This window comes from Centruroides sculpturatus, unplaced genomic scaffold (assembly GCF_000671375.1).
Source record: "Centruroides sculpturatus isolate CEXI.00-Female unplaced genomic scaffold, Cexi_2.0 scaffold268, whole genome shotgun sequence".
Taxonomy (NCBI): Eukaryota; Metazoa; Arthropoda; class Arachnida; order Scorpiones; family Buthidae; genus Centruroides; species Centruroides sculpturatus.
In genome coordinates, this window is record NW_019384499.1 from 90,558 (window position 1) to 104,699 (window position 14,142).

The 14,142-nt window shown below is 27.1% G+C and overlaps 1 protein-coding gene across 1 annotated transcript in view; it reads left to right on the forward strand.

The window, feature by feature from the left end:
- LOC111622009 (ralBP1-associated Eps domain-containing protein 1-like) overlaps positions 1-14,142 on the forward strand; it is a 75,314-nt gene that overhangs the window by 48,558 nt on the left and 12,614 nt on the right. Inside the window, exons 11-14 of the mRNA XM_023364311.1 lie at positions 1,771-1,863; positions 2,438-2,522; positions 2,635-2,700; positions 10,952-11,045. Of these exons, the coding sequence (XP_023220079.1) occupies positions 1,771-1,863; positions 2,438-2,522; positions 2,635-2,700; positions 10,952-11,045 (338 nt within the window). The remainder of the gene's footprint in view (positions 1-1,770; positions 1,864-2,437; positions 2,523-2,634; positions 2,701-10,951; positions 11,046-14,142) is intronic.

Here is a 14,142-nt window from a genome sequence, read left to right on the forward strand (position 1 = left end):
TAGTAATTAATTTTTAGGTAGTAGTAATACCAATAATTTTATAATTTTATTGGTATTTTATAATTAAAAATTGCTATTTGAAATTTTCAATTAAATTTCAAAAGGAATTTACTTTACATAATTTAAAGGTAAAATTTAAATAATTTATATATACACAAGTTTTGTTTCATTATAAAAACTAAATATTCCAAAAGTTCTATAATATGAAATTATTTAGTGAAAGTTTAAGAATTTTATTAATTTGAGAATCTTCTAAGTTATATGAAATTATATTTACTTTGCTAATAGAAAATATTTTAATATAATTTGCGATAGTCATACCCCAACGAAATTCAATTTTATTATTGAAATTAATTAAATTATGATTTATAGCTTATTTTCTAAAGTATGGCTTTCACAAGAGTTTAAATTTGATAAATTGATTGAAATTTTTTTTATATTTAATTAATAATTTAAGAATTTATGTATAAAATTAAGGTTATATTTTCGTATATCATACAATTGCAGTGTGAAAATAAAATTAATTTTTTAATATTTGATGGTAATGTTTTCAAATTGGAACAAAATGATTTAAAATTTATAAAACACAAACAAATAACGCTTCGAACAATAGTTCAAAATGTATTTATATCCGATTCCAAATTTATAGAAATTAAATTTTTAAAATTTTAAATATTTAAAACCAAGTATCAAAACTGGGATCAAACAACTGAAAAGTTTTAATCATATAATTAATAAACAGAATAGTTTAACAGTAATTATTTTAGTTATAAATTAAAGATTGTAATTTGAAATGTTAAATATTATATATTAAAAGTTGCATACATATTTTGTAAACTTATTTATAACTCAGATATAGGTATAGGCCACTTAACAACAGAGAGAGAAGACAAACATCATATACTTAAACTGTATGATATAGTCTACTACTAATTCATTTTGTTACATTTAGTTTGTATAAGTACTAATATTTATGTATCTAAACATATTTAAACATAGAAAAAGTACACGTGGCTACAGATTTTTCGGCTCCATTATAATCTTAAGAAATCTCTGTCATTAAGCAGCACATACCTGTACCTAAAAATCATAGATAGAACAAAATAATTTGGAAACTAGGTATAGAAACATTTCACTTTATGATTTCATTAAGAGATACTATGCAAAGAACCATTGGTTTGTCATTAATTACCATTTGGTTTGATCCCAGTTAATCGCAGTTATTTTTTAGGTATAAAATTACAATTTGAGATACCATTATTTCTTGAAAATATACCTTATAACTTCCAAATTGGAATAGTATTTTTAAATGTATCATCACACGCATGTATTACCATCTTCCCCTTGCCTAAAAACCATAGTTCTCTTTAAAATTATAATTATAGTTATTTAGATTTAACTAAAAAGAAATTATAGAGTATTTAAGAGATGTACAAATATCATTTTAAATATTAAAACATATCAAATTTTTATAAATTCACAGTAAAAATTACATTAAATTAGTGATATCTTTTAAAGATCTGCTATAATTCTTTTTAAATTATAACAAAATATCTTTATCTTCTTTGCTTACTAAATGTCAAAGAAAAAAAATGTACTTAGATTAGTAATGAACCCATCCGAATATCGCAAATATTATTTGAAAATGAGATGAATATTTGAATGAATCATCATAATTTAAATATATTCAAAATAATAAAATAAAAAACAAAAAAATCAAAATTATTGTAATGTTTTTGGATATGTGACAGTTTGCACATTTCTGTCTAGTGGACAAAGTTTAATGACTCTCCAACGAGCTCCGTATCTTCTCCCGGGATGAAGCCCGTGAACTTTGATTTTTCTGCAGCATCCGTGGAACAGGTTAATTGAAGTATTCCTTTATAATCTATTTCAAGTTTAAATTAGGTCAGATCAGGCAGAATCTAACCCTTTTTTATTTTGGTTTCTGTTGTGACATGGATGGGAGTGAATCTATAGGCCTCTTTATCCTTGGTTGTGCATCCCTTAATGTTTTATTTCCGACATTTTCTTACCTGATTCTTTCTATGTTGTTGATCTGTAATGAATTAAACTTCATTACAGATTGGGAAAGAACCTTTGCACCCTGTTAAACCTTACTCTTCTAACATTTGTGTCTTCTTGTTCCTTGAAAATGTTAAATTTTATGGAATATTTAATGTATGGTTATGTTTAATATAATTCTAATGCTTATTCAAAATATTTTACTGTAAAGCTCTCCTTATTTCTCATGTATTTAACCCAAATTTTTTAATTTTGTGCACCATTGTGAACTTATTTCTAAAATATTTGATTTCTTTTTATTTTTAATAACCATATAAAAATATGTATAGTTAAGTATATGTTTAGATTAATATTGTCTGTCAATCGTTATCGTTTCCAGTATTTTATAATGCTTTTTTTTTCTATTAAAAAGGATCCGAGAATTCTTCATCCCGTAGCGGTAAGGTTATCACCCGATGGTCAGCCTGTATCGTATAATGAAGTCGATAAGCCATCAGGTGATATAGCAAAAAATAAATAATTTGTCTTTTTTTAACAACTCATTTTATTTCTAATGCATTGTTGTTGATAAAATTATTAATAATGTTGTTTTTTTGTTGATATTTAAAGAATGTAATGAAGCCAAAAGAATATCCTCTCAGGCTATTCAAAGACCAATCCCTCGTAAACCTTCTGGTAAGAGAATTTATATCTTGTATGACTAATAATGTGGCATAAAAAGAATGATTGATTTGATAATGTATGGTTTCATAATAAAAAATTTAGAGATAAATGAAACAAAATGTACACTATTCACTAAGAAAATTTCACATTAAATTATGAATGATAACTATGACTGACTTAGATATTTCTAATTAATAAGCATTCAGTCAGCATCTCAATTACACTTGTAATATGAATAAATAATAATAAATTATTTTAAAAGATTTATGCTAGATAAAAACATTTTTTGGCATATTTAGATATTAGTAACAGATGAAAGAATCATAAGAGAGGTTTGATTTTTGGATATAACTTCTCCTTTTTGTTTTGTGCCAACTAGTAATTATTTCTAGATATTTATATTTTGTTATATAAACTGTTATAAACCTGAAATAAAAGTTTGAGAATTTTCTTTTTGAAACCGTGTCCTGTTTTATATTTGTGGCGTAGTGAACACTAGTATTGTGTTTTATTCCAAAGACACATGGCAAATTTTCCATCAAATTCCTTTATTAGTTGAGTTGATAATGGTACATTGTTTTGTACTCGTTTCGGGCTTTGCCCCTCTTCAGTCAACTAAAATACAATATATATATATATATACAGTGGTACCTCAGGATACGAAATTAATCCGTTCCGAAACTGAGATCGTATCATGAAAATGTCGTAAGGTGGATCATCTTTTCCCATACGATTACATGTAAAACCAAATAATTCGTTCCAACGCGAAAAACATACTCAAATTAAAGCCAAGTAATACATTTAAAAAAANATGAACAAATCAGCGCAGAAATAGAAAAAATAAACTACAAATTAGCACCATCATATCAAAAAATGGAAAGCAGACTGTTAACCACGAACCAGAAGAAAAACCAGCAAATACCGATCGAAAACCAAGGTGTAGTATACAAAATTCCGTGTACCTGCGCAAACAAAAAACATTACATAGGAGAAACAAAAAGAAAAGTAAAAACTAGACTGAAAGAACACATAGCAGATCTTAAATACAATAGAATAAATTCTGCATTTTACGAACATTGTACTATAAACAACTGTAATATAGATAAAGATAACGTAGAAATACTGCATAAAGAAAAATTAACGTACAACAGAAAGTTTAAAGAAACCATAAAAATCATGAAAAGTAAAAACAGTATAAATAAAAACTTAAGTCTTAAAATAAACGAAAACTGGATTAATATATTATAAATAATATTTTTATAATAATATTTTTTTCCTTTTTTTTTCTATCGAACGTCATACATGGCAATACTTAAGATACCAGCGCATAAGAAAAAATAAAAAGGGGGTAGAAGGTAAAAAGGGGGAGGAAACAGCTAAAAAATTTTTACAGTTGTGTTGTATCGAAATATGCCTATAAGAGAAGATTTTAGAATATTTTAACCTTTTAATTTATATAATATATACTAGTTTTACAAAGATTAAAGCAGATTTTACATGGTTTTAAATTATACAAAGTGTAATCAAAAGGTACGTCTATATATCATTTATGTACTCATTGTTTTATGTAAATTCTCTACTGTAATAAGTTAAATATATATATTGTATTTTAGTTGACTGAAGAGGGGCAAAGCCCAAAACGAGTACAAAACAATGTACCATATCAACTCAACTAATAAAGGAATTTGATGGAAAATTTGCCATGTGTCTTTGGAATAAAACACAATACTAGTGTTTACTACGCCACAAAAAAAAAAGTTTGAGAAATCATGAGCACTACAGAATGGTAAAACAGAAATAAAAATTGCATTGCTATTAAGACAATTTGTGTAAACCAAACCATTTATGTATATAAGTACTTTGAAATGAGTTCATGTTGGCTTTAAAAGTGCAATACATTTACTTACACTGTGAAGATGATAAAATCCAACTCTAGATTTCAAATCAGAAATTTCATTTTATTTGACATTCCAAGTTTGTATGAAGATTGATTCTATAAGTTTTGTTTTTTTTTTATTTAATAATTTAATCAGAAAATAACCATATGAAAAATCTGGCATAATTTAGCTTACTGTAAAAAATTTAATTTTAGTAATCAAAAATATAGTTTTAATAAATTAAAATTGTATTTCTTACTCTAAAACAATTTTCGTAAAATTTTGACCTGCAAAATTGCTTTATTAGAGAAAACTAATATGAAATTAGCAATTATTTATTGTGATATTGTCACAGTGCTGGGCTGCAATTTTTAATATATTTAATTTAAAATAAATTCTCTCCATCTTAAATTAGTAGTGGCTTACCCCTGTACTGTACATTATACTTTCCATTATCTATGGAGTTGTGCCAGTCATCTGTCTAACTTCTTTCGGAGAAAAATTTTTGAATTGAAATAACATGACTTCCAGTTTGCACTAAAGCTCACATACAGTTAATTGGGACCTCTTGTCCCTAAACTTTCTATAACTGGTCTTGAATTTCATTTATCTAACAATGTTCTCAAGTACAGACAGACAAATGACAGTGGGAATTAATAGGTCTATAATTTCACATTGCAGACCAATCAATCAAACATTAAGTCTAAATACTTTTAAGTTTGCAAATTCATCATCAGTGGATATTTAAAACATCATCATCCATTGCTAATAATTCAAAAAAATCTAAAACACTCAAACTACGTAAATATTTTAGAATATGGAAATTGTTTTAATTACCATTGATAGTGATCTTATAAGCTTGAAAGTACTTGGGTGTGATTTAAAATTAATTTTTTTATTCCATAAAGCAGTTTTGTAAAGAGTCCTTTAAAAAAAATTATTATTATTATTTATGAATGTTTCTTTGATATTGACAGTGAATTACCATTAAAACATTAATATCAAAGTAACAATTAGATATGCAGTTTCTTTTGTGAAATAACAGCTGTAGTCATTAGTGGAAAAAAGTTAATAAATTTGGTCAATTAAAACATTACCAGACATTAGAGACTTCAAATATCTGAGTTTTTATTTTTATATTGTATGAAAAAAGTTGCACGGACAAATAAGTTTAAACTTAGAAAATTTATAAAAAATTCTCAAATGAGACAATACATTAAAAGTTTCCTCAAACTTCATTCCTTTCACTAACATCAGTATTTGTCTTTTTTGAGAATTTTTTTTTTTTAAGTTTAAACTCAAATATTTGCTTATTTCTATCTTTATTTCCATTAGTTCTCTCTCTTTCCTTTACATTTTTATTAATTTGTTTCTTCCCAAATTATTACATCTCTTTCCATTAAGAACAGGAAAGGAAAAGACCAGAGTCTATCTGAACTAAAATATACTTTAAACATAATTGCTACTGGTGAATGCATGGTTCATTTGCATATTGTTATCTTGAATAACTTCACAAATCAATTTCTCTTCTTTCAATTAATTTGACGTATTATAGATAATTGATTTATTTAGTGTTTGATCCATGGTTCCTTAATATGTTATGATGATTTTTGTTTTATCATGTTAACTAGTAGATGTATTTAGTATCAAATATGCCAAAGCACCTTAAATTCAGTACAGAACAAACAAAATTTATTGATGGAACTGTTTTCAGTCTTGTTTAAATGTCATCTTCAGATTCTAACAATGGAACAAAAATTGAATAAAAAAAATAAAATTCAAAAGTATTTGGATACATATTGTTGCATGTGCAGGTTATATTTATATAAATATAAAAATAGAAAATATAAAATCAAGATAAAATAATCGTAAATACATAAAATAAGATTATAAAACAGTAAATACAAAATAAGAAGTACGTGAAATATAAATTAAAATAAATTACAGAAATAAAATACAGAAATGAATAAAATTGTAAGCAGGGAATATCACAATAATAATAGAAGCTTACTATTTGACTTCAAATAACTCCCTCCAGACATGTGATCTATATGCCATGTCCTTATTGTTGATTGCTGTCCTTTTAATAATAGCTTTATATGTTTCAAGTATTTTCAAATATTTTATTATGTTATTTATCATTATTATATCTTATTTTTGTATTTACTATTTACACATTCAACACAACACCTGCACACATGACAATATGTATCTGTCGAATAGTTTTTGTATTTTATTTTAATGTTTGATTTTTGTTCCATCATTAGAACTTAAAGATGACATTTAAACAAGGTTGAAAACAGTTCATCAATAAATTTTGTATTGAATTTAAGGTGCTTAAGTTTTCGTTGACACTTTATTTGGAAATGAAAGAAAGAGAAACCATCATGGTACTCCTTATGTGTGCTATTGTTTTCTACATTATAGCTTATTAATATTTAATAGAAACAGTCTTTATTGACAAGATACAAAAGTGTCAAAGTATTAGGGAGAAAACAGAGTTCGAAAATTGAGATACAATAAAGTAGTGCACTCATTCTTAATAGAATGTAAACACGAAAACTGAAAATTGGATAAAATTAAAAAGTATCCACTTGATTTTTATAAGAGTAAAATGTAAAGATGAGATGATATATATATATATATATATATCATCTCATCTTTAATCAGAGTATTAAATATATATCATAATATATGATATATATTTAATACTCTGTATAGATATATATATATATACAGAGTATTAAATGAAACTTGGTTAAGAATGAAGTTGATTCAAAGTTCAAATTCTATAAACAAAAACTTTTTAATAATAATGTAATAATGGTTATTTTTGAAACATTTAGAATTTGAATTTTTTTGTTATTGAAATTATTTGATAGAAAAGTCTGGAATCTACATGATTTCACTCAAGTGCAATGCTGGAAATTCTTGCATCAATTATATCATTATGTCAAGAATAATGAATATTAGATAGATATAAAGCAGGCCAAACACACAACTGAGTTGGCTAGGGCAGCCTTATCTGCATTTAAGTCTATTTGGACAGAAATGCAACTTCTCCATAGTGTTCCAACCAGAAATAACTTTATATATGGAAGGTGTTATGAGCTGTTGCCAATGGCACATGCAACTGCCCTACACGAGAATTCCTAGAGCATTGTATCTCTCTTTATCAGCTGCTTAGGTTGAGTTTGTGTGTTTTGCTAGTTGGTATTTTAAAGTGATGACATCTTTGGCTTAGTTCATTTAACACTTTCATTTGTGTATTTTCATGCATCCTTTCTCCAATTTTGATTAATTTTCCCTGATTACTATTTAACTGCTAAATTTTAAGGTTCTTTAAAATTATGTATACCTTAAATATTTGTGTATTTACACATACTTAGTTTTAAACAAACATTATATTAAAATAATTTTGATTTTTTTTCAAATTGCTCCGTAATGAGCCATTTGATTTTCAAATTTGCCTGAGTATGATCAATGCAAGAAACTGTTGAAAATACTAGTATGAAACTGAAATATTTTAATTTTATTTTATTAAATTCATTAACATTAATAAACAGAATATTCATATATATTGTAGAAAGTCATCTTCCAGCATCGTGTGTTTGGCATTATTAGTTGAAACATTATCCCCAAATACAAACAGATTTTAAAAATTAAGGTACTGTGGAGAACAAAAATGCTTCAGAATGTTGAAAATTGATTACTATATTAATAATACATTATTGGAATGTGAGAAGCTTTGAAATAAAAAAGCATTCCATTTGCATAGTAAGAGTGGAAGTAAGAGTGCCACCAATTCATAATTTAAAAAATTATTCTTTTATTTTCTTCTTACATAAAATGTAAAATTACAAAAAAAATTATATTTTTCTTTCCCTTCTGACTTTCGGATAATATAAAACTTCAATTTTTTTAAAAAAACAAGCTAATAGTGACTATAAAAATTTTTCAAAAAAAGAGTTTAAAAAGGTATAAAAAAGAAAATAATCTGCAGAGAAAAACCTTTATTTACATTATTACTAACAAGCTTCCCAAATGCATTTCGCCTACGGCCTCTTCAGTGGGGCTTACAGCACAAAAACTACGTTCTAACAGTCAACTCATTGAAGAGCCACTTATACGGTTAACAAAAAATTCCCAGCATTCCGCTGTTAACATTCCGGTATTTAAATTAACATTATTGTTTTGCATAATTATAGCAAAGTGTAAAAAATTAAGTGTAGCGAAGTGTATAAAAAATTATTGTATTAGTCTTTGTTTTTAAATAGAAATTTAGAATGTGTGACTTGTGTTCAAAGTCATATGCTATAATTCTTTCCAAATTAAAGAATTTCTGATAAAACATATATAAATGCTTATTTCTTTACATAATTTTGGTATGCTTGTAAAATGATATAACTCGAATATTTATTTATATATTCATCATGCATACATACATACATACATACGTACATACATACATTTTTGTTGTCTCACTCTATACTAATATTATAGAGTTTGGATGTAGGAGGTAATCTCTGAAACTACTCATCTGATTTCAAAAATTCTTTCACCAATATATAGAATGGACCTTCAGGGTGGACATAGTCTGTATATTATTCCGTTGAACATTCATATAAATTAAAAGATATCATCTAGGTAAGTGTTATATTTTTGGTGTCAGTGGGTGGTGAGGGGCAAGATTCATACGTATATGAGATAGGTAACCGTGCGGCACAGTGGCATGGTAGGCGAGATATGCAGTGCACATGTCCGAACTTGTGATATATAAAATTACATGTCCTGACTGACTGACTGGGTGACTGATCGATTCATCATCACCCAGAGCAAACCGCTGAACCTAAAGAGGTGAAATTTGGTACACAGTTAGGGTACGAAAATGCACAGTAAGAAAGGATTTTTCGAAATTCCTCCCACGAGGGAGAGGATTAAGGCTTAACCTGAAGAATGTCTTGTACTGTACTATTTTAGATGTAATTTTTTGTTTTTATAGTAACAAAATGTTGAGAATCTTAGTGAAGTATTGAGGGAGGGTTATTTCTATCAAATTGCAAATTCTGTGCAGATGAAGCCACGGGTAACAGCTAGTAAATCTTACAATTACAATGTGTGTTTTTATTTGCTATTTATTAATAATTATATACAGTAATACCTCGACTTACGCGAACCCGGAGTTACGCAATTTTCAAATCTTGTTGATTCGTCTTTTGTTTGAGAGCCACACAACTGATGATTACTCACTCCCCCACACTATTGTTCAGCTTACATGTTCGGATGTGTCCCGAGGAATCGACACATAAATAACACAAAATAAACTGTGGCTATTTCTGTGTTTGTTATATCTACGGAGACTTGAGAGACTATGTGGTGATTTCTTGTAACCGTGAACGAATCAAAAGACGAGATAAGATTAACAAGAACATTTATTAACTTACATACATCCGACTTGGATTTTACACAAATTGCGAAATTATACCCCTGCTTATGCGGTTATCGCTCGGTCCCACCTATCACGTAAGTTCAGGGTATTACTGTATTTGTTTTTGGGCTACTGAAAGGAACTAAGATTATATTACTCAGTCAGTTTTTTTGATGAGCAAAAATTTGATTGCTTTAGACAATGTCTTTATTAATGTATTTTATTTTATAAAAATAAATTTGGAATATAAACTGCTGAAAATATTTGTAATAATAAATTTTAATTTTATGTAAAATAAAATTTTAAAAAATATGAATCTTATTATATTTTACTAATAATAATGTTACAGTTGGTTTGGTGAAAAGTATTCCTTTATTTAAATTATATAGGTATCATATTTTATAACTTAAATTTATAAGTTATGATACGATATATTATGGCAGTTTTTTAGATATCTACATTTTTAATATTACAAGAATTGTATAATTACTTACTTGTTTATTCCCATATATTTATTTATTGTAAGCAGTTAACAAAAGCAAAACATACCTGTCCAGATATGTGACTTAACTGAAATGCAGAATATTTTTTCCCAAAATCTTTCCCATTGTAGTGACTAATGATAGCACTGACAAAAGTACAAAAGTAGTGTATTCACTTATTAATTTGCCTCAGATAATACAGAACCTCTGATAATCAGGGTTTTAGTGTTGTAACCTAAATGTCAAATGGCCAATTAAAGTTATAAACCTGGAAGGTGTTATGATAAATATCTTGTAAGAGGATATTCAAAAAACTTTCTGACTAGATTTAATTTTCCTTTGTATCTATCTATCTATCTTAATAATAATAAAATTGCTTTGTTAATTATGTAATAATATTTTAAAGTGATTTATTGTGGTTTTTTTGTATTTTTAAATATGTTACATTCAGAATGATTTGAAATATTTTTTTGTAGCTCCAGCACCAGGTGCGCTTCCTCCTCCATCTCAAAATTCATTGCAGACTGGAGAAACAAATGTTGAATCTGCCAATATTCAAGTATCTGCCAGGTAATAAAAATTCCAATATTTGGCCATTTTTTCCATTTTGTTTTATACAAACCCTGTTTTATCATATCAAATTTCTATAAGATTAAATGTAAATCTTTATGTAATAGTTACAACACTTCAAATCTTATTTCTTATTGATTTTTGTATTTCGTATTTATTTTTTAATAGAAATGAATAATAATTTTAATAGATTTTTTTTAATAGTGTAAATAAATTTTGAGAATTAAAATTAATCATAAAGAAACGGTACTAATTTTAATTTTATATAAAATATTTATTTTGCACTTCTACTCCAAATTTGTATTGTTACTGTTCATTCATTTAAGAAGCACAGTTTTTGATATTGCAGTGCTTTGTATTTTTTGTACCACACGATAATTTTGCTCTAACACTGTCTCATATGCACAATTTTTCCTATGCCTTCACTTGCTTCCTCGGAAACCAGAAGAAGGTAAGAGACTTCAATTCAAAATCACTCAATACTGATGTATACCCTTTCTTTCCTCTAAAAATAATTACAGTTGTCCTTTAGAGATTACTTTCTCTGTGTTTATTTTTACTGTTAATGAATATTGAGTTCAAATTGAATTATAGCTTCTGTGTATTACTGTGTGTGTTTTAGGTTTTCTTAAATATCCTGAATAAATTCTTCATTTAAAGTTTATTTTGTAAGCAAGTTAATCCCAGCTATATAAAGCTAATTGACTCAGAACACATTAGAAATTAGGTTAAATTCTCATTCGATACTATGCTAACAACCAAAAATATATTACAAAAATACCATATTTGCTGACATATAAGAGATGTTTTTTCTTGAAAAATACCATCTGAAAATGGAGTATGTCTTATATGTTGGCAAATATACAACTAATTAACTAACAAATGTCTTTGTTAATATATTGTGTTAATTTAAAATACTCATGATCAATTCACAAATGTTTAATCTAAATCTTTGTTTGTTGATTCGGACAATTTTTCTTATTTCATAGAAACAAGAACTCGTTATAAAAATATAAAATTTTAGAGATAACTAAATGGTACTGATTCGTCTTGAAACATATGAATATACTGGTTAATGCAACCAAAATATTTTATTTAAATCAGATATATTTTTGTCCTTATTGGAACCATTTCCAGCTAGAACAGTTAAATATTCAAAACTAGATAAGTTAATAATTTACATTTTCATATCATAGATTATCGAATACAAAAATTAAACAATAAAATATGTAAGTGCCTGTATAACACACATTAACCCTTTTCAAAACACTTAACCATGGGCATCCATAGAGGGGGGAAAATGGGATAATTGCCTCCTTCTGGGATTGAGTAAAAGAATTTTACAAATTATAATCATAAAAGTGGGTGATTGATATATGTAACCTTGCACTCTCAACTGTGAGATGCTTTGATGCAATACTGTATTCTATAATCTTTTTGTGGGAGGAGAATGCCCAAAAAATTAAATAAATAAAAAATTTATTGATTTTAATTATTTGTCTCCAAGCCTTGTCCTCTTGGCTTGGAAAATTTTCTGTGGACAGCCATGCACTTAACTATTTTTTGACAATAGGTCTAAAAATCCTTGTATACCAGTAGCATCCTCCAAATTTTGTCTAATTGAGCTGCACCACAGGAATTAATATTTTGATATGGTTAAATAAGATTAGGTTATCAGAACAAATACACATCCATATCAAATAATTATTCCTTAATTCCTAAATTATCTTTGGTCTGTTTCATAATGTTTGAATTTTTTTTTTTGTCTATTGTGCTAAATTCAGAAGGTTTTTAACTTCTGAGTAATGACATTCTTCTCTAACAAATTATAAATGGTGGAAACATAATAAAAGGCATTGATATTGTTTTTTCTTGGATAGCTTAAAAATATATCCCTGCCTTTTGTATACAGTAATACCCCGAACTTACACGATAGGTGGGACCGAGTGGTAACTGCGTAAGTCGAATTAGCGTAAGTCGGGGTATAATTTCACATATAAATACATACAAATAATTTTTAATTGGGGCCGGAGACTAAAGAAAACAATAATTTAGAAAAAAATGTTTAATAAAATCATAAATAATACATATGTATAACAAATTAGGCCTATATTATTTTACAATTTTTCAAATTTACTTGATTATTACGCCATAATTTTAACATTGTTTCCATCTCAGCGATAATACTGGGACGTTTACGAATGATGCTTGAATTTAAAGATTGAGCATTTTTCACAGCTTCGAGAATTTTTTCTTTGCCTTTTATAATTGTTCTGACCGACAATTCCGGTAGATCAAACTTCTTTGCCAATTCACAAATTTTCATTTTTGTATCAAAGTCTTTAATAATGGGTACGTTGGTAAAGTCAAACGAGTTAAATGCGTTAGTAACGAATTGTTCGAAAAGTCTAACGAAATAGGAATAACGATGACGTCATTCTCGTTTAACTCGTTTGACTTTACTAACATACCTAATGTTAACTTTACATTCCAAAGATAAATTTTTTCTTTTCTTGTTTGGTGCAGAAGAATTAGTTCTACTTGGTTTGGATGACGTAGTAGAGTCTCTCAAGTCTCCGTAGATATAACAAACACAGAAATAAATAACACAAAATAAATTGTAGCTATGTGTGGATTCCGCGCGACACATCTGAACATGTAAGCTGAACAATAGTGTGGAGGGAGTGAGTAATCAAGGGTTGCGTGGCGCTCAAACAAAAGACGAATCGACGAGATTTGAAAATCGCGTAACTCCGAGTTTGCGTAAGTCGGGGTAGCGTAAGTCGAGGTATTACTGTACCTTTAAACTTGTCCTTATCAGATTGTGAGTAGTTTTAATTGATAGAAATTTGTAATTTGATATTTACATATTGATATAGAAGCTAAATATTTTCATATGGTTTTCTTTCACATGCTTAAATCATATTTAATCAGATAGAATAAATAAAAAGATTAAATTTTCAGTTACTTTCTTCCAAAAAAATGTGAATTTGTATTTTTGTAATTCCTCCTCTAAATGTATCTTGTGACGAATGAGTGATAGCTCCTTTTGCATGTGTGAAATAATTTATTTTTTAATTTTTAACCATTCTAATTT